The sequence below is a fragment of the Prenolepis imparis genome, unplaced genomic scaffold, assembly GCF_030444845.1.
Source record: "Prenolepis imparis isolate NDT839.2.m4 unplaced genomic scaffold, iyPreImpa1.0 SCAF_8, whole genome shotgun sequence".
In the NCBI taxonomy this organism is placed as follows: domain Eukaryota; kingdom Metazoa; phylum Arthropoda; class Insecta; order Hymenoptera; family Formicidae; genus Prenolepis; species Prenolepis imparis.
The window spans coordinates 13,675,723-13,696,175 of NW_028141166.1; the positions used below are offsets into that span (position 1 = coordinate 13,675,723).

A 20,453-nucleotide genomic window follows, 5' to 3' on the forward strand; every position below is an offset into this window, starting at 1 on the left:
CTCTCCCGTACAGACGCGCGAGCCCGATCTGTCAGGTAGTCCGTGATACATGGGCATGTGCACATAATAATATCGCGTGGCAGACCGCGAGATAGCCGGCGTGGGTCGACAGACAGGGAGTGCCACTCCGCGTCAGGTCTTTTCGCTCCTCTTCCTGTCGCGGTCGCGAATAATTCCTCCTCTCATCCGACCTTCTGTCCTTCTCCAGAAATGTACTTGATTATTGTCGCGTGAATGACATTTTCATATCGGAAGCTAGTATGTCGAGACGGATATTGACATTGTAATAAACGTCACGTCATTTTAATTCCGAATTTCATGACATAAGATCATACTTTTTATTTATTATCATCTATTATATATTTATCTTCTATTTATAGATTTCGATATTAGTATCTCGCTCTCGGAATCGACCTACTTTTCACGAAATAATTAAGTTTCTTCTTTTTATGCCTTTAAATTCATGAAGACATATGTTCAATTAGAAGAATCCTAAAATTAAAAAGGTGCGAATTTTTATATTTGAGAGGGAGGGTATTGTTGGTCGTCAAAAATTTGCGTTATATATGTTGACAACCGTGTTGTCCCAAATGCATCGAAATTGTATTACAAGATCGATGGTTAATAAACGTCAAGTTGCTAATTCGCCGGACTATCACTTATGTCACGTTACTTTATGGCTGTACGCAGTTGCGTTAGTTGGTCAGCTGCATAATTACATCCAGACGCTCGTAAAATCGTCAACGCGCTAGTTTTAGGATGACACAAGGAACGCATCTCGTAATTCCTATGGGCTCTATGCGTGACTTCTCCGGCTCGACGAACGTCATGCATTTGAAGCTAGTAACTAAAAAAAGATAACGTTCTGCGCAATTTATTTACCTGTCTGATTGATTTATGTCTGTTATTGTTATCTACATTATTTGAATGACAATATAAAATGTGACTTGTAAATATATAATAGTTGGTTGATGTTTATGAGTCGACAGATAAAAATCAAAAGCTTACTTGATAATTAAAGATTAAAAATTGAGAGAGCTTCATACAATAGATACGAATTTAATTGGAAATTATACTGAATTTTATTTTAAATATTTAAAAGAGGAAATCCTATTTCTGACTTTAAGTTTAACTCTAAATTTAAAGATAGTATACTCCACAAGATAAATTTTTATTGACACCAAATATTAATTTTGTCAACTAATTAATCTATAAAAAATTTTTGAGATAGACGCATACTTGTAAAAAATTGGAACGAAACAACTACTCCGATAATAATATTAATATATACATGACGCAATCGATCTCTTGTCAATAGAGACGAAGGATTGGTGGGTCGAATGAGACGCGCCATTTCTTTAGTGCAGATGCACTAATAGCCGTCGTTATTAGTGCATCTGTATACGCCCACGAAAAGCACAATCGTGGGCGAGCATCATCGCATCGGTGTCGACGTCGACTCGACGATGATATTTATTAGAGGCTTCTCCACGTCACGCGATCGCGAACCGCTAGTATTCCGGCTCCTGGGGCACCGCAGTTAAGATCGTGGTTCAATTTACGGCAATTCTATGTAGGGATAAATCTACGATCGCCCGCACGCTTCGTGCGATCGATTTTCTGTCTCGCCGATCGGTGCCATGAATCTATCAAACTAGTGGCAAATTAGTCGTTCGCCCGGATTGCATCATCATTGTGAAATTGTAAGACTGTTCTCGTGTAACTGCGTATGCAACAATTTGGATTTCCTTCTACCGTCATTTTTTTGAAGTAAGGTTCTTAATACAAGAGACAGACATATCTTGAATTGACAATCTTCAGTGAACATCTGTAGCTCTATTGTAAATTGTTATCTTGGAATATATCATTTTTAATTGCTTATAAATTAATGAGCATTCTGACAATCAGACTTCAAATTAAAAATCCGTAAAAGTTCGCTCTTAAAAGTTTTAGTGAAAAATAAAGTTTCAAAGTCATTTAATAATGGTACCGCAACATTTTCGTGCATTCTCCATTTTAATGATCATTATTAACTGCATTCGTATTTCGTATATCTTTCCGGCGAGATAAACGTGCCACGCCCGCGCAACGAGTTGAAAAATTCTCTTTCCGCTGGCGAGCATTCGATAAAGCGCACCAGTTGCTCGCCTAATTAGCGATGGGAACGCATTCATCCCGCTTCCTCGTTCCTCGCAATGTCGCTCGTGCCGGTTCGACGATCTCGATTTTTTCTCTTTCTCGTGCTCGATTTTTCTCGATTTTTCTCGATCACGAACGAGGCAACCAGATCGTTGCCATCACATCGATCAACAAAGTAATCTGGTTTGCTTCTGGATCTCGGCGAGATGGGACGAGAAAAACAGGAATACGAGCGAAAAGAGAAGGGACCAGTTTGCGCTCTTGCTTTATCTCTAGTGTCGCTTGATTCTTGTACCTCGTTTCCTCCTTCCACTTTCTTGCCTTGTCTCGAAAATGATGTGTCGCCGATTATCCTGATTTCCTTCGTCTCTGGTTCTTCTGGTATTCATCTGTCGTTTAGACTTGATTGAACAAGAATTTAACATAGAAATTTTTATCTTTTAAAACATTAATTGGCTAAGAATCTATTTTATCAAAAAGTTATCTCTGCAAACAATGCCGTTATTTTATTATATAACATTTTGCGAAGTTTTCACGTGAGTTCAAGATAGGAGCACATTCGTGAGATAAAATTTAATTTAAAAAATAAATATGTGAAAATTATATATAAGGGTCGACTATAGCGCACTTTATTAGAGTCAATCTAAAGAGAAACATCTTGACTTCTTATCGCGAATAATAAAAATTATGCGATACGACGGAAAATTTTCATTGTCGATTATTATTCGATTTTCAAAACTGACATTTATCCTTTCTCTCATTATTTTTATTTACGAATTGATCTCCTCTTTCTCCCGTATGTAACGTTAAAAATAACGCAAAACCATACGTTTTTAAAGAACATCGCGATGTAATTCTCGTACATAACGGTTCGACATCCAATACTATCATTCTATATCGAATATCGCGCTGCATTATCATAAAATAGCATATTTCCGATATCGATATTAACATAATTATCGAATATCCATGCGGCCCCGGTGGTTCTTCGTTGCGTTTAAAATGGAAAAAAAAAAATCTATTTTACCACGAAAAGAGGGTGGCAGGGAGGAGAAGACTGCAGAATGAGAGGGAGTTCGTGGATGTATGTACGCTCGGCGCGGGATATTGAATATCGAATATCGGACGTGCCGAACGCACGGGAAGATGGAATACAGCGTGTACCGTCTAGTATTTGCCGAACGTTCGCCGGAGACGCAGCACCGGAAATGGCGATCGAACGAGACGGGAATTCTTGAGCCGGTTCTCTCTCTCTCTCTCTGTTTTCGTCGCGGATTTCGCGATAGCACGTGCACACACGTCTAGTCGTTTAATTGAGCTACCTACGAGAACGCGGCAGGGAATCGGCGACGGAGTACCGGTTTGCGCGTGCAGACACCCTCTTCACCCCCAACCCTTCCCTTTCAGTCTGATTTATGATCCAGTCCCGCCAGTAATGGAACGCTCCGAACCGGCTTGCGGAAAAGCGTCCAGTAGATCCACCTTAGGGCATACCACACCGCGGTTAATAATTGTCGATCGTTTTAGCCTTTCGAGCGATCTCGATATTCGCGTCGTAGAGTATACATATATCGACAAGAAATCGGGGAGGGATGTGAGAGGAAGTGGTAAGAGAAAGCAGCGGTAGTTTATCGACGTTATGATTTTTTTCAATAGCGCACGCTTCGCGAGGGATAATTAATCCTTGGATATTATTCAATGAACATCCGGCATGCTTGATTGAACATTGTGAGAAAGTGATTTATGTATTCTGGAGCGAAACTAAAAAAATTGCTCGGATTAAAGTAAGTGGATTAAGTAACTTCCGACGAGTTAGTATATGAATTTTTTAATACAATTTTTTATATAAATGATAAATTAGAATATAACGCAATTTTAATATATTTAACTATTTAGCTATCTTAATTCTTCCAGAAATACCGACGTCTGTTGCATTTATGTCATTCTGTCTGAATTCAACTTGACATTTTTAGCTGCGGGCGAAGGTTTATCATCTGCTCAACTCGTGTCTCGTTACCCTGACGTCTTTTTCACGTGGATGTCTCGCGTTCTTCTTGCAGCTTAGAAATTTCCGGATAAGTGACGCGTCTATCGCGCAACCCCAAGGTTGTCGTCCGCGTATATCACGCCGTCATTATTGCGGGAATATGAAAATCCCGAATGAAAACGTCGCATTTTCGCGCCTATTAAATTCCTAGCCTTTATCGCCGGTTACCCAGCACAGGATATAATAAGTTAGACCGTAAAAACAGTTTATGCCGGTTTTTCTCGCCTCTTAGTGGCTGAATGTCGCGTCCGGGAATCTTCGTGTAATCGCCCATGCAAGTCGCGAAACTTTCGGAAAATCAAAACTGTGCTGTCATCTTGATAATATTTCACATAAAGCCTCTATTATATAATTCTTATTTCTCTAAAATAATATAAAAAAAATTATAATAAAAAATTGTAATCTTATCTCATAGATCTCCAATTAAATTTTTACTAAAAATTTTTTGTAAATGTATTTTTAAAAAAATATTGCGTCCGAGAGTTCTAGTCTTTATAAAAGGAGATAAGAAACAGTTCAATTCAAGAGGGACGATATACGAAATTGCACGCGAGCGAGAGATTTCATAATTTTTGTGACTCGGTTGTACATTGCATTTCGTCGTAACTCCACTCTCTTCGTGGCTCGTATAATCGTAATTTACGATAGCGCGGAAGATTCGATGAAACCGGCGGCGACATTTCGAGCGGGCGATACATAAAGGCAGACAATCGTTAAGGACGACCGCCGCAAAGTTTACGACCTTCCCGCATCATAACTCACCGGGGGCCAATTATTGCGAGAACAATGGCTTTTTCTCTCGTTTGGCTATTAGGAAGAGTTTCCCCCCGTCTTCGTCGCCATTTCGTTTTTATCGGATGTGACATCATTGTCGACACGATCCTCGCGTTTCCTAACATGTAAATATACACGGATTGTGTGATTATCGGGAGTCGTCGGCCGACATCTCTCGCATATATTTGTTACAATATTCATACAAACGAAAATTCAACTTTAATTTATTTCACAATTTATATAATCGGGTTTTATCTCTTTCTCAACGCAGTAAACATTCCGCTTACTAAATCTCGACGTAATTTATAGGTGCATCAAGTTTGATAAAATTTGACTTTGCGTAAATTTGCGTCAACGAAAATTTGCAGGAATCTCTCTGCAACATTTATATGTGCACTTATCCTCGGATGCTACGGTTATAAGCGTTTCTCGGCTTGCGCTTGAAGAAACACCGCCAATTCCGCGCTCATATCTGACGGTAATACGAGTCATAATTCAAGTCTGGCTTAGCGCATTCGCCGAACTCTTCCCCGGCGTTCATATCATCTCTACGTGATGTAGAGCGTGCAATAAAGTTAACGCCTAAACTTTTCCTAGGTTTTACGGTCGCATTTACGCGCGCGACGCTCATGCCCCGTCATCGTTCCACCGTGTATAGCGAGCGCGAACGTGTACGGTTTTTCGTATCTTTACTTTCTTGCACAACGCAAGAATCCTCCGCACAGATATTCGGGATTCTGCGTGCGTCGCGTGTCTCGGCTATCTCCGACTTCGCATACGCCGCTCGAACGGCTGGATGCTGGATGCAACACAAGACAGGCAGACGCCAAGCTAATACAACCTGATATCGGCACACGTACACATCCTCGTACACACACACACGTATAACAGGATATTGCTATGTTGTATCAAACTAGTGTAATCTTGTTTCAGAAATTCCCTTTAAATCTCTCTCTTCGTACAATATTTACTAGCTTCATACAAATTTAATTTTTTTACGCCATACGTTTTATACATATATTGGAAATAGCACATATATAAATTAGAACTCAACTATTTACCATGTTTGCTATACACATTTTTTCGATATGTTATTTATTCCAAAAAATACGCATATACAAGCAAAAATATAGATATAAATAAATACATGATATAAAAATGATAATTAATAGATGAAGAGATATTTGATAAAATATATGAAATATATTTTCTCATATATGATATAATATTAAATACATGATATAAGATATGAAAAGATATTTTGTTACAACTTTTTATTATAAGAGAATTTGCCTATTCGATGGCGGCAAATTTTCATTTTATACACATTAATTGTCCCGAGAAATCGATCGCAGGTACTTTTTTTTCCTCTCATCGATGCAACCGTGATTTTTTTTCAGTCTTTCTCGGTTTTTCTTTGCGGTCAACGTTTTTATCATTGCACGTCCCGTCGACCGCGAAAGCCGCATTGGGATACGCCGCGTTGGTTTTGCTATCTTTAGACCGATAAAGCGTAAAAGTATTCTCAAGGATTCTCTCGGAGACCCTCCCGCGGGAGAAAAGGCGACGAAGAGCTTTCTCGCTTTGCCCTAAATAGCTCCTCTCAGTGCCAGGATGATGTCTCAGTTTGCTAAAAAGTACATCTGGAGTAAGAATTACGAGAATATAAAGTCGGTCAATATGCCGACACATTTGCATTAAATTATCAAAATGTCTGAATTAATTATCGATACAAACATTGAATATGTCAATATCAATTAAATATATGATGTAATACAAAAATTAATAAACTATATAAATAGCAGGTAAAAAATTGTATTACCCGATTTAATTTGCTAGAAATTTCATTTAAACAAGAGTTTGAAATGACATATGTAGTAAATTAAATTAAAATGGTATAAAGAATAAACATAGTACATACACCCACTCTCTCTCATAAATATTGTATATGACTAACACATTAAATTAAAAATTAATAAAGAAAATATATTTTATACATGCATAGGAAATTTGAATAGGAGGAAACGTTTATTTATTATGCATGAGATAAAACTGCATGGTGTTGGATAAGGTATCTGTAGTGGATCGAAAGAGATCCTTGTTTGTCGCGGAAGAGACGCGTCGTTTAGTCGCTAGGTAAAATCGTATCGCCGCCGTATACATCCTGTCGAAATTACAGATTCTCAGATCGTTCTGGTTACCGAGCTTCGACGATCGTGACTCGTTTGCGGATCGTGGAGGACGCGGAGGATCTATTATGCTTAAAGCTAAAGGGGAAGGATACGCCCATTATGGTAATCCCGTCCGACAGTTCACGGGGAAACTCGCCCCGTGCTCTGCCAGAGATATTTATGCGCGGCGTCTTTTCACTCTTCGACACGAAGCCGGCTCTAATGCAGAACAAGGAAAGACACATGTCCTTTTTGCAGTCACCCTCCTTAATTTCCTCAAAGAAAACGAATGTGTGCTCGCCTTTGCATTTTAAAGCTATAGGAGATTCCATCTGAGAATTTGTAATTGAGAGAAGTGCTCCGAATTACGTAAATCTAAACTAAATTATGCAAGAAGAATAATAAAACGGGAGTAAAAAAATGGGAAATGTTAGAATATTAATTAAATAAATAAAAAATGGAATAATAATGAGAGAATATACAATGTGTTCTCTAATTAAAAAATGGAAGGGTACATATACTCTTTATCTCGACCACGTAACAATTTTATTCTTTTGCTTTCAAGTCACGTTAATATATAATTATTTTTTTCAAATATATCTAATGTTAGGAGATCTTGCGAAAATTTTAAGTATGCGTATCTTTGTAATTTTACGCACGTCATTTTCTTTCGCTTTAATCTCGTCCGCTTCGCGACATCTGTTACGATCGTACATGAGCAAAGTCGCGACAATATAACACGATTTACAAGATGCAGATTCAGAAATAACCAAGATCAGACGCGAGAGGCAGTAGTCGGCGAACGTTGCGCAAAATTGAGAGTAAATGCGGACCTTCTGGTCCGCCCTTAAGTTCTGTTTTTCTATAGCTTTCTGCGACAGAGAGAAAGAGAGTAGAGAAATGCAGACGAAGTCTGGCGCCTCGTGGCATACAAATTTGTACATCATGGCAAGGTTGAAATTTTACTTCTTGCGCTTTTATCCGAGGAAGGTGGCAGACAAAGAGGCGGATTTTACTACGTCTTCATGTAGGTGTAGCAAACTGCGAAAATACGGAGGATAAGGATGGACGCGGACGTCGAGTCGAGCGAAAAGGAGTTTCGCGCCGAAATGTACGACATTGGCTTTTATGTGCGCAATAATGCAAGCGCGCCGGCTGTCAGGATCATATATAGCGAAACGAGAATGCAGCCTTTCTCGTCATCGTGTCTTTTCAAGCGTTATTTCTCCCAATTCCGCGGAATTGACTCACGAGAAAGAATCTGCGTCGCGTTCTCGCGCGAGCTGTATTATGATATTTTTTTATCGTCCAGGTCTATCGTCGTTTTCCCCATTTCTTTTTTAGGGAGGAAATAGACCCTACGTAATAATACGACGAAAAAGAATTGTCGTCCGGATAATTTGCAATACTCGTGTTCACTCATGTTAGTGAATGATATAAGATTACTTATCGTTTTATAACTTTCGTGATTCAATTATGATTTGGTATGTATCTGAGAATTTTAAGTAACAATGGAGAGTTTTCAATTTTCGTTCATAAATAATTTATATAGCAGTTTGCAAAATATATTTTTTGTTACTCTAATTTTTTACAATGAATATTAATAATTCAACTTAGTAGACAGTCGTCGTTACATCCGCAAAAAAATGTTATAGTATCTTTTTTACAAAGAGAAATAATATAAACTTCATTTATAATAATATATGCAAAGCCAAATTTCGCGACGCGATCGGCAGATTTCCAATTTCTATGTAGCCTTTCACGCGATCCTCATTCAAACTTCAAGACACTTTTATGGATGGGTCGTTCAACTTTTCTCGCAGTTGCGGTCTCCGTAGATCAGCTGTGAATAATACACAGCGACATCGCCGTGACGCGTAGCGTCATGAACATGACGGGAGAACATCTTGGGTTGGACGTGGAAAAAAAAAACAGGAAGAGAGAAAGTGGAAGTTCTTCTTGTCTAGTTCAAGTCTTTAGGACGCAGAGTACTTTTGGCAGAATATTTTTCGTTTAGATTGAGTGACAAATCGGTCCATATATTTATCTCCCCTTCATTGGTCCTCCTTTCTTTCTATTTTTTCGCGTCTCTATTCCTTTTTCATTCTCTATTTCTTGACGTCTGCTTTCTTTCGTCGTCGTCTTCCTTTTTCTCGCCCGTTCGCTCTCCTTCGACGACGGGGCGTATCCCGACGAATGAATATTTAATTCCTACTTATCCGTCGCAACGGCGGACAGCATAAACGCGGATAAATAAGTCGGAGAGAAGGGAGGCAAGAGCCGGGTCTTGCCGACACGAGCAAGATGTATTTTAATGATAATCCGCAGACGACATCTGCGCTCGTGTTCTTTCCCATCTTTGCCACCTCTCGCTTTTCTTGCCTCGTGCGAGTGCGAAGCATCACGGGGTCGGCTTTTGCATGATTTGGCGCGAATTGTGTTTACTCGGCAAAAGACCTCGATTATTCAAGTATGAATAGCGGAAAATTTGTTTTCCAAAATCACTTTTCTTAGCAACGCAGAAAAGTCTCCTATAGAGATAATTTTAATCCTTTTACGAGTCCTTTAAACAGAATCTCGAGGAAGAAGATACAAAAAAGAAAAATGAAATATAAGTTAAACTTATCAAGCGCGATTTGATAATATTAAGAAAGATGCGCCGACTGTAATATTTTTTTTAGAAAAAAATAATTTTTACATTACGTTTCTTCATCGTATTTCATAACATAATTTAGAGAATAAAAATGTACTAATATGTATTCAATGTTTTAATAATTTAAACATTTTCAATTAATTTTTTCACTGAGATATAAAGACAAATTAAAAACACATGAATAAATATCACGATATATAATATACGGTAGTCAATAATATCCAACCTTGGCCTTATGCACACTTTGCATATTGATCGGTAATCAAGGATCTGGTTGACGATATCTCGACGTTGTCGTGGCTCGTTAGAGCACGATCGTTAAAGCTCGCATTACTGGAACAATTTCGCGCGATTGGATTCCCAGTGAAGTATCGGGCTGCCCTTCGATTCGAAATAATGAAAAAGACTCCGGGGAATCGAACGAAAGCTCGATAGCACGAATCAGCCCTATTCTGGCTGGATCCGGAAAGAGAATTGCGCGCGATACTTTACGTCCTTGGAGGGGAATTAGAATTATTTAAGGTCAAGTTAGAAGGTTGGCCGATCGCGTAATTGCACGATTTACGACGCGTATTTCTCTGCGCTGATGAACATCTTGCCTTGGTACTTTCTAATTAGATTATTGTTTATTTGTAACCGCGTTGTAGTATATAAAGCATATTCCGGACGAATAACCGCTAATTAATTCGTAATATTAATCTGTATACTTCCACTCAGGCGCGTGCGGTTTTATGCGTCAGCTGATACATACGATAAAGGCGACTGCACGAGACTTTTCGCTCTTAACGAAGCGCTCTTACGTGCATGCATTAAAATTAATTATTAGCTCGCGACAATTTCCTTGCACTTGACTATTTCATTATTTCTTGTAGAGGTGGTCTCTTTTTTTCAGAAAACAAATATATTCGACATCAATATATAAAATGTATATAATTTAAATCGGACACACACGTGGAGGAAAGAAGGGGGGCAGCGTTGATCGCTTCTTAGAGATAAAGGAAAACATTTTTTCTTTACATATAAGGGTGTCGCGATCGATACGGGAATCAATCGACTAAACTGGCACGGCGTAACCGCGATACCAACTTGATTTACAATACTCGTTAAGAGCAGTTCTGGAGAGAGAGAGACCCGCCGCGACGTTTTCACTCTATTAAAGTTCTCTCGGTAGCACCATTCTCGTCTCACGGAGTAAGTAATTGCATACGCAGACCGGGCTCTCTCGCGCGTTGCCGAAGGTCCGCGGTTCACGGCGGTGCATTGAACGCGGGCGCGAGCACTGCATACGTGCAGTGAATGGCATTGAGGGGTCTCTATCTATAGAGACTAGATTAGAGTGCGTTAGCCTCGCGTCTATACGCGCCTCTCTCTCCTCTCTCTTCTATACACGCTGGTACTGCTATATCTGTAACGGAGCGGGTGGATACGAGCGACGACTACGTAACAACCTATCATCACCGTGATAATTGGCGAATCTATGAGCTGTATCTAAATTTGATAATTCATACTACTTGCCGCATCTCAAAGAATCTCGCAGTTTCATAGTTGTGTCATATGTACGTCTATATATTTGTATTTTTTTATTTTTTATAAAATTATTTATAAGAGAGTTTTCTTATTCATATATAACTCTAAAAAAATTTCATTTTATTATTTTAATAATATACAAATTAAATATATTTTATATTGATAATGTGTAATATATAATTTTATTAATATTTTTCGATATTTTTTTCTGAGTCGAAATTACTTTATTATAAAAATTAATTTCTTAAGATTTTGATATATATATTTTTTTTAAATAAAAATACAATTTAAAAAACGCAACTTTTAAATAGGAGATGTTAACAACAATGATTGATAGAGAAAATAATGGTATCATTGTTAGACAATATTTTTCCATCTCATACTTCTAAAATATATATATTTTTTTTAATTTTTAATGTTAGTTTCTTTTCCGGCAATGCGATATCCAAGGCAAATATATGTATAGCAAGTATGACTCTCTAAAGTTACATTACTTAAGTGGATTAAGCCACTTCCAGACAACTTGGTTTATTCGCCAAATATTTCCCCGTTAAGGTAAGGCATACACATTGTACCATATATATAAATGTAAGGGATGTAATGCGTGACAATGCAGCAGTTGCATGTAATAACACGATAAATCCTGCCCTTGTGAAAGTGCAATGCGCAGTGCATTTGCATTTGCTAAATATTTGGCGAATGTACACACCGTGTGACTCCGACTTTGTCGGGTATGTTGTTACACAGCCGCGCTACAAGATCCTCGTAAAATACAGTTATATACCGTGTATCGTGTATATATTATAATTTACGGTGCGCGCACGCAAATCGCGCGTTGCAATCATCCCGCGGTTTCGTATCGCGCCGCGATTTACACTTTCCATAGCCGAGTTATAACTAAATGGCATAATCGTAGGTGGTAGCACAAGTCCGATAATTTAACGGTATCGTCGGCTCACCTCGCCAGCTCACCTGCAATACGTCATCCGCATAGTGTATCGCAAGAGTTTCATTTAACATTATCGCGAATTACTACTTGCATCCGCGCGAGCTGCGATTGGTATGCACGCGACTTTGTGACTTATCGTTTTCACGATAATTCACGATGTCTCGATGCGGCGTGCGAGAGAACGTAGGTTTATCTGAATTTCATTATTTATTAGCCAGGGACGGGGGACATTGATGTACGTTACATACGGGCAAAACCTCGGGCCCTCTTAGGCGCTCGTATATCAATATCTTGAAACGAGGACAAGTGTCGCGCTGTGGGGGCTTTAATTAGAAAGACGCTTTGAGCATGTTTGAATTTGAAAAGCCGCTTGCATTATAATAACTAATTTTCAAAGTAACGTGAAATAAATATATCTCGAAAATGCTTTCATTATTGTATATCTCTACATTTCCGATAGATTTATCTGGATCCATTAATCATGAGTGGTAAATAATGATTATAAGTGTCACCGCTGCAGGCCAGCCTGTCGTTCGTCGCTTATTTCTTTTTGCAAATTACTTTTAGATGGAACCCCGAAGGACGCGAACCGGTTTCCAAGTTAATTTTGCGTAACTCAGACGCTACCTGATTATTAGAAATATAATAAATGTAATTATTGCGTGTATACGCAACAAATTTATTTTAACAGTATATTGAAGAGGGAATGATTATACGAGCATCGGCAGGATATAGTTTACCGATGTCTATCGCGTTAAATGTTATATAATTGTTAGTTGCTGATGCGCTAAATTTTCAGGAATTACGGTTCTTTTCTTGTGATAATCGATCGCAAGGATCTCGTTTTCAGAACATTTTGCGTTTGCCATAACTCTGGAAAACGATAAATTTTTTTTTTTTCACGCCATATATTTCACATCCTCCGCTATCAGAAGATATCCTTTAGCTTTACGCGAGTAGGACAAGGACGCGATATATCGTGATGCATGGGAACGATGTGTCGAGAGTATTCATTTTGCTGGCCAGCAAAAAGAACAAGTGCCGTCGCGACTGCTAATTACTGCGGATTAACGAACCCGTCATGCACAAGAAATGATCGTAGCATTGCTTCGATGAACGTATCTGATTTTTTTGCCGTCGTGTATATATATATTTTTTTTTTTGATCGCGTGTGCACGCAAATTGTATATTCCAGTTGTTCCAATAAGCACATCCGGATTGGTTATTTATATCGATGTTTTTCAAATCCTTTTTTTATAAGTTATTTTTCATGTTATAGCTTTCTTTGAAGTACCAGTAATGAAATTGCGCTTGGATACAAGAACTTTAAATTAATTTTTGACAATAATGTTTTCACATATAATTAAAAAAGATTAATAATTTTAATTAATATAAAATCAATTTAAATTTGTGGATAAATATTTTAAAATGATAGGAACTCTTGTCGGTCTTGCAAATTGTCTTTCTCTATTCTTTTTTTTACGTTACTTTTTATTGCTTACATTGTAAGTTAGTATGAAATTATTACATCATAATTGAGAGACTTTACAGTGAGGTAAACTGAAGTTTTTAAAACTACATAAAGTCTAAGGAAACCGACGTTTCTGTTGATCATCTATACCAACGTTAAAACTTTTTTTATTGTGATATAAAATTATATTTTTTTAACTGTGATATAAAACTTAATTTTTTTACTCTGATATAAAATTAACTTTTTTTTTTACTCTGATATAAAATTAACTCTGCTGAGATCATGTAATTTCTTTTTATTTAGTTAACTTCTGTTGAAAAAATGAGCAATGTTCAAATAATCAGCACTGTTACTATATTCTATACTTACTATAAATAATCCTGTTATCTCTTACGCGCGTTAAAGAGATGCAATTTTTAACTTAATCGCAACTTTCACCTGTTACTTTAACCGTGTTATTTCATAATTCATATAATAGCACTGTAGCAATATGTTATCTTTAAAATATATTTAGATACACGCGATATGGATTAGCCACGACATTTTATATAACGCCGTGTTATTTTTATTCGGCGTAAGTGAAAAAAGAAGAGGTTTTTACTAGTCGCTGCGCTTTCCCATTCCCATGGAAATTACACGCGGCGGGGATAGCTAAAGGAATTCTTTGTCGCCTTGAGGAGAATGTGCAATGACCTTGCGGGCGCGATATTCATTGGAGGAAGTCGCGAATAATCGTGCGGAATTTCAATCGCTAGGCTAGAGCTAGACAGTGCATTGAACCTGCCTACCGTTTGCTGGTTAAATCATGTCCGTTTCGTTTAAACGACGCCCGGTGAAAGCTGATGCGAAAAGATGCGACTCTATGAAATAACTTTTTAATGCCATCAGTTTGATGGCATGTTTGCGCTTTCGAATGATTCTAGGATCATTGCAAAATTTTATTTGTGGAATCATACTCATTTTTAATATCTTTTTTGATCACAGTAAAGATTTTTTATTAACTTTGAGCGTCTCCCTTTTTTGGTACCATCGAACTTGATCGAACGAGATGAATGTTTTCGTGTGCGCGGAAAATCGCATTACGATAAGTAACGTTTAGAGTGGTCGATGATGAAAGCGAGTACGATAAAATCTCTGTCGCGAAAAGCGAAATTCTCTCTGAAGTGTGCGCAGGAACTCTGACGCGGATTCCCTGAACAAGGCTGTCGGGACCAGCCGGCACCCGCGATGCAACGTGGAAAGGACAGATTCGACGCGTTACTTTCATCGCAGGGATAGAATACGCCCCGTAATCAGGAACCGATCACTCGAGGAAATTGCCAACTGTGTTTGGGCACCTGAACGTGAATCTCGTTAGCCCACATTCGCCCGTTTCCGAAGGGGCGCGACCCTTCTAGAGAATTTCGTTTCAAGTGGACGACAAAATGGTTCCCTCTTCGACTTCTTTCATCGAATCGGACAAAGAGAACTTACTTTCGTTTTCCCCGTTCCATTTCCCTTCATCTCCCAAAATCTCGCCATTGTTGAACTGTAGCGTTAAATTATTTTCATATTTATTTGCGACAACGAAAAAAATATTTATGAAGCCCGAGAATAACAAATATTATAGGCGTTATGAAAATATTATGCAGTAGAGAGAGAAGGAGAAAATTTTACCAAATGTAGATTATTTTTATTTGTAATCGAATATTTTGTTACAATATTTTTCATTGCTTATATATACATGATTTGCATAAGATTTTACTTTTAATAATTTTTTTAATGCTTCAATAATGTATATTTGATAAAATTGATTTAAATAGACATATATTATCAATACTTAATAAAATAAGTAATAAAATATTGATATCGATTGTAAAATCAAGGTACATCATTTGGTATTACATTTTGGATTAATTTGAGAAAGGTTTAATTTTTGGAGCGTAACAGCTTAAATGTCTGCAGTGTAATTTTTATCTAAGAGCTCTATACGCATTCTCGCGAAATCAGGCGCGAAATAGCAAACGCTTTCCCCGCATCATTTTGGCGACGAAAGTGCGAAAGAGGGCGATATAACTCTTCACGCGCGTTAATGGAAGCACGAAGTTGCCCGGAGAATCGCCCCACCTCGGTGTGTCGTTCTTACTTATTCACGCGATAAGAATTTTTGACAGACGAGGGTTCCGCGACTGGCTGCTCGCGCGTTTCGGTTCCGAAACAGTCTTGCACGCGCGCGCACACGGAATCCCATCGGAAATAAACATGCCGCGGGCAGTAACGCGTTTACATCGGAAAGGTTGGCGCAACGCGGCAATTTGTTCGTCCTAAATTATAAATGATACGCTACGAGATTTGAATTTACTGCCGCGCAGACGAGAGCGTATATAAGTCGAGAAGGGGCGAACGCTTGGAACATTGTTGATCATTTTACTCCTCGCGGGAGATTTCCATTTATCAATATTCATTATTTATACGTACAATCATATTTGAGACGTGCTCGTAATTTTATTGCAAATAAGAACTTGTAAATTTTTCATATGATTTACAATATGGTGTGAGATTTTCCTCTCGTGTGTATTCTTCGCGTCTCTCTCTCTTTCCTCGTGGATTTTATCGACAACTTGTTTCGGCGACGGTATTCGGGTGGCGTAGCGAGCGAATTAAGCGTGCCACCCCTAAATCGTGGAAGTGATTTCGTCCCCGTGTCGTTCGGCTCTTTAAGGGCGCCGTTAATCACACCGTCCGCTAAAGGTTTGATGAAAATCTTATCTTAAACGAGTAATTAGGCAGTCTCGTGGGGTCCCCTGGCTAGAAGAGGGTCGGAATCGCGTTTCCACGCCTCCTTTACATTATCAGGATGCACGCGATGGCGCATGAGGCCGCGTGTCGGTTATTTATAATTTTCCTTCTAATTTCGCACGGTGTGTGGCGCGTTAAGTGTCACCGCAAGTATCTAATGTCAAGTGCACAAAATTACGATGCGGCAGAGAAGACGTCTCGCATATTCGCGCGCGAATACTTTGACCTGTCAACGAGAGCAGCTCCCGAGCCGTTTGATCTTGCAAAAGCGTTCCCTTATTCTCGTCACACGATGAAATGAGGGGGGAAAGTTCTCTTGTTCTCTTAATTGAGATTATTTCAACATTTTACAGAAAATCAGGAATGTAAAATATCTAAACGAAAATGTCAAGATTCGAGTAATTCTATATTGAAAATCACTGACGTTTTAATTCGCGATGTAAACAGTTGATATACAACGAGAGATTAATTTCTTCGAGTCCAAGAATGATATTACAAAGTTTATTCTCAGTAAGTTTATCTTTTCTTTTATCGTAGTCTTTGCGGAAAGCAGAGGCAATCAAGGCGTATTACCTAAATCGGTTCGTTCCGTAGTGGTAACTCGACGATTCGCCGCGAAGCAACGTGTCCGTCTGGAATGATTAACTTCGCATTCGAGTAGTCGGCCGGCAATTAGGACGATTGCTTCGCAGTCTGTGCTTACTACGCGAGGCCCGGACCACAATTTCCTCGAAAGCCTTTGCTCATGCCCAGGAGGACGTTCTCGCTTCAGGGCCGGCATGAATGTTCGCGGAATCGGCTCCGGAAAGTCGCGCGAATCCAAGATAAAGTAATAAAGAAATAAAAATTATAAACAGTATTCTATCATATATTTCGTATATAAATATTTTTTGACATTTTACGCATTGATAGAGTTCAACTATTTGAGTAATTTTGAATGAAGAGCGCATCCGGTATTTCAATGCATTCAGGTGCTCACTTTGAACGCGGCCCTGTCTGGCTTCACTCTGAGAGACACTTAAGTTGTGCCTTCCATTTTCTCCTCCCAGTCGGTTGGGCACATTAGGCTTACGAAGAGGAGTTTGGAGGACCTCGAGGATGATACTCGTCTTCCTCCCGGTAGTTTTTGGTCGAACACACGTCATAGCATAAAAGCAATGGTTGAATTCTCTTAAAATGAAGTGAATTATGAAATTCTCTCTAATGGATTTTAACATACTTTATGATTTTTTTATTTTCTTTTTAAATCCTTTAGTTTTACTTTTTCACTCTCACAAACTAATATAATACTTTGCAGTTCTTCTCGAATTTATTCAGCAATGCATGATTTACTTAATATCTCTTTACGTTTCTCTTTTACCTGACGTTAAATTTACATTTTTCCTTTCCGCTGCATAATTTACATCCGTAAACATTAAAAGGAATTAAATTAAAAGTCAGAAGTAAAGAATACAGCCTCGCGGCGTTTATATCGAGCAGACAATCACAAATAGCAGGGATTCTGTTACGTTTGCGTGAGTTTGCTTGCAATCTCGTTAACGCCAGAACAATCTTGCATAGCTAAGCCATTTAATGTAACTACTTCAGAATTGAAATTGCAGTAGTAAACTTTACTTAATCCTGAAACACGAAGAGTCGAATTTATTGATTCTTGCAATAAAGTTGCATCCAATTAATGTCGCAGGTAATATTATTCTTAAATAATCAATGGCTCTCTATGACATCTAATCTCTCTCTCTCTCTCTTTTTATTTTTTATGAACACATTACGTAATTAAATTATTACGTCATATATAGTTGAAAATATTTTGATCGAAAAATCAATATATTCGGTTTTAATGAACACGAGGAAACGACGCTGTTGTATCCATTGGGATGATGATAAGGCTTCAAATCTTCTTACGGAAGAACAAAGGACGCGGGCTGGTAAAACAAAGTACCCGACGACGATGGAGACGGTCGATGACAAGCGCCTCCTGCTGCGAGGAACTTCGCATAACTGCGCCAACGACGCAATGCGATAAATTTCAAGAGGGGCGTCTACCACCCTTTTCCCCTCAGCCTTATCCTCTCTTCCTTGAAACTTGCGGCGGGGGGATGAAACAACCCCCGTGCCTCTCTCGCCTCGCAGTTCTGTGGATTCGACCTTTAGCACTGTTGGACCAGACATGTACGGTGTACATGGCAAGAACCCAGCCTCTTAACCTCTTCGGCGACGCATGGCTGATTTATACGAACTGGAGAGAGCCGTCTCTCTCTCTCTCTTTCTTCTGCGTTAAATCCTGACACGGCTCTACAGGACGTATCAAAAGAGTGCGGTCCGCTTTTAAGTAAAACGAAATTAACTTACTAGTAAAGACGTGCAATCATATTTAATAATAAATGTTTGCTGTATCTTAATAAAATTTTAAAAAATTAAAAAATTTTATCAAAGAGCATGGTAAAAATTGTAACATATCGAGTTCAGATTCTTACATGCTAAAACATCAATCGTAGAAGTTGATAAAAAATGTTTAACTGCTAAAGATCTAAAAATTATCGTGAAATAAATAGAATAGTGAATTTTATATTATTCTAAGTCAGTTGGAACTGTATCGAGTGATATGCAAAAATCATGTTTCTCTCTCGAGTTGAAGGGTACAAATCATTTGACGTAACTGCAGTAATTTCGATGTACATGCTGTAGGCGTTGTCGATTTGTTTTGAGACGATCTATGCTTGCGTGTGTGCGTACATGCGTGTCGGACGTATAGTGAAGCGGAACGGGATATAGTGGGACGGGACGTGATATATAGTCGTGTCTGGTACCGCTGAACGTCGTTGCAATCTCCTTTAGTGGAAGGGACAGAGATTTTTATGGATAGTCACGGGTTAGGGTGGTTCGCCTTGGGCGAGAATCTGTCGTATGAATTTACGTTGATCGTTGTTTTAGTGCGTCCCCCGTAGATAAGGAAATAACCTTTGGCGCGAGAGGAGCTAGTTTTAATTTCTCGCGCGAGTGTGTATATCAGTCGATATGTATGTAATCGTGTAATCGGATAAAACGGCAGAATTTACGTCCTTGGCCGATGTCTGCGCACGCTTTTATGCTAATTTATTAGCGATAAGTCGGAGTTATTATTATTGTCGATCGACAAAATATGCAGATAAAGGTAAAATCGTGTTTCACGAGACTGAGACAGGAGTTTTTCTTTTTTTAAATTCATCTTACTTGTTACACAATCGCGAAAGAAGCGAAATTGCAAGTGTTCTCGAGCCAGTCGTTCGCGGTTTTTCATTTTACGTGTCTTGCGAAGCAGAGAGAGAGAGAGAGAGAGCGTCCTTCATATTCAGATTAATTTTTCGATTCTATAATTACAACCCAGACTGCGGTGAGGCAGAGAAGTGCTTTGAATGCCATCCCGTTTTTGTTCCCAAACGGAACTCGGGATCATCCTCCCTTCGCTCTCACAGATCAGTGAGTCGCCAACCAAGCGATCCTCTGGATTTATTAAATTCGAAATAATATAGCAACATCCTTTATCTTATCTCGAAATTTTGATTGGCTTCTGTCTTGTTAGCGACTCTGTTTCGTTAACGAATGTTTTTCCAGTGCTTACTCGAGCAAGAAGACTCATTGAAGTGGTTCGTACTTTAATTATGTAGCTTGAAGAAGACTTCAGAAGGCTGGAATACTTGAAAGAGTTTACACACACAAAAGCTTTTTCAAGATTTAATATAAATTTTATAAGCTCTCTTTTACAAAGAATATTAATTTTTTTTAACTAATTAGTTTGTATTGTATTGTATTCTTAAATTTAATAATTTTGAATGATTAATTCAATATTATGAAATAAGATCTCGTGAAAAAAATGGAAAATTTGTCATACAATTTTTTGTGTTTGTGTAAATTATCTGATACCGATAACATTGAAAATGGCTCTAATATAATTCGAAATGTCATCA

General features: G+C 38.4%; 2 protein-coding genes across 2 annotated transcripts in view; one reads left to right on the top strand and one right to left on the bottom strand.

Annotated features, from left to right (window-relative positions):
• Positions 1-20,453, bottom strand: part of LOC145939925 (uncharacterized) — a 307,103-nt gene that overhangs the window by 177,097 nt on the left and 109,553 nt on the right. Inside the window, exon 10 of the mRNA XM_083044568.1 lies at positions 6,269-6,590. Within this exon, the coding sequence (XP_082900694.1) occupies positions 6,332-6,590 (259 nt within the window). The 3' untranslated portion in view covers positions 6,269-6,331. Of the gene's footprint in view, positions 6,591-20,453 lie in introns of the transcript that reaches the window.
• LOC145939919 (headcase protein-like) overlaps positions 1-20,453 on the top strand; it is a 132,075-nt gene that overhangs the window by 101,130 nt on the left and 10,492 nt on the right. The gene's annotated exons all lie outside the window — the stretch shown is intronic.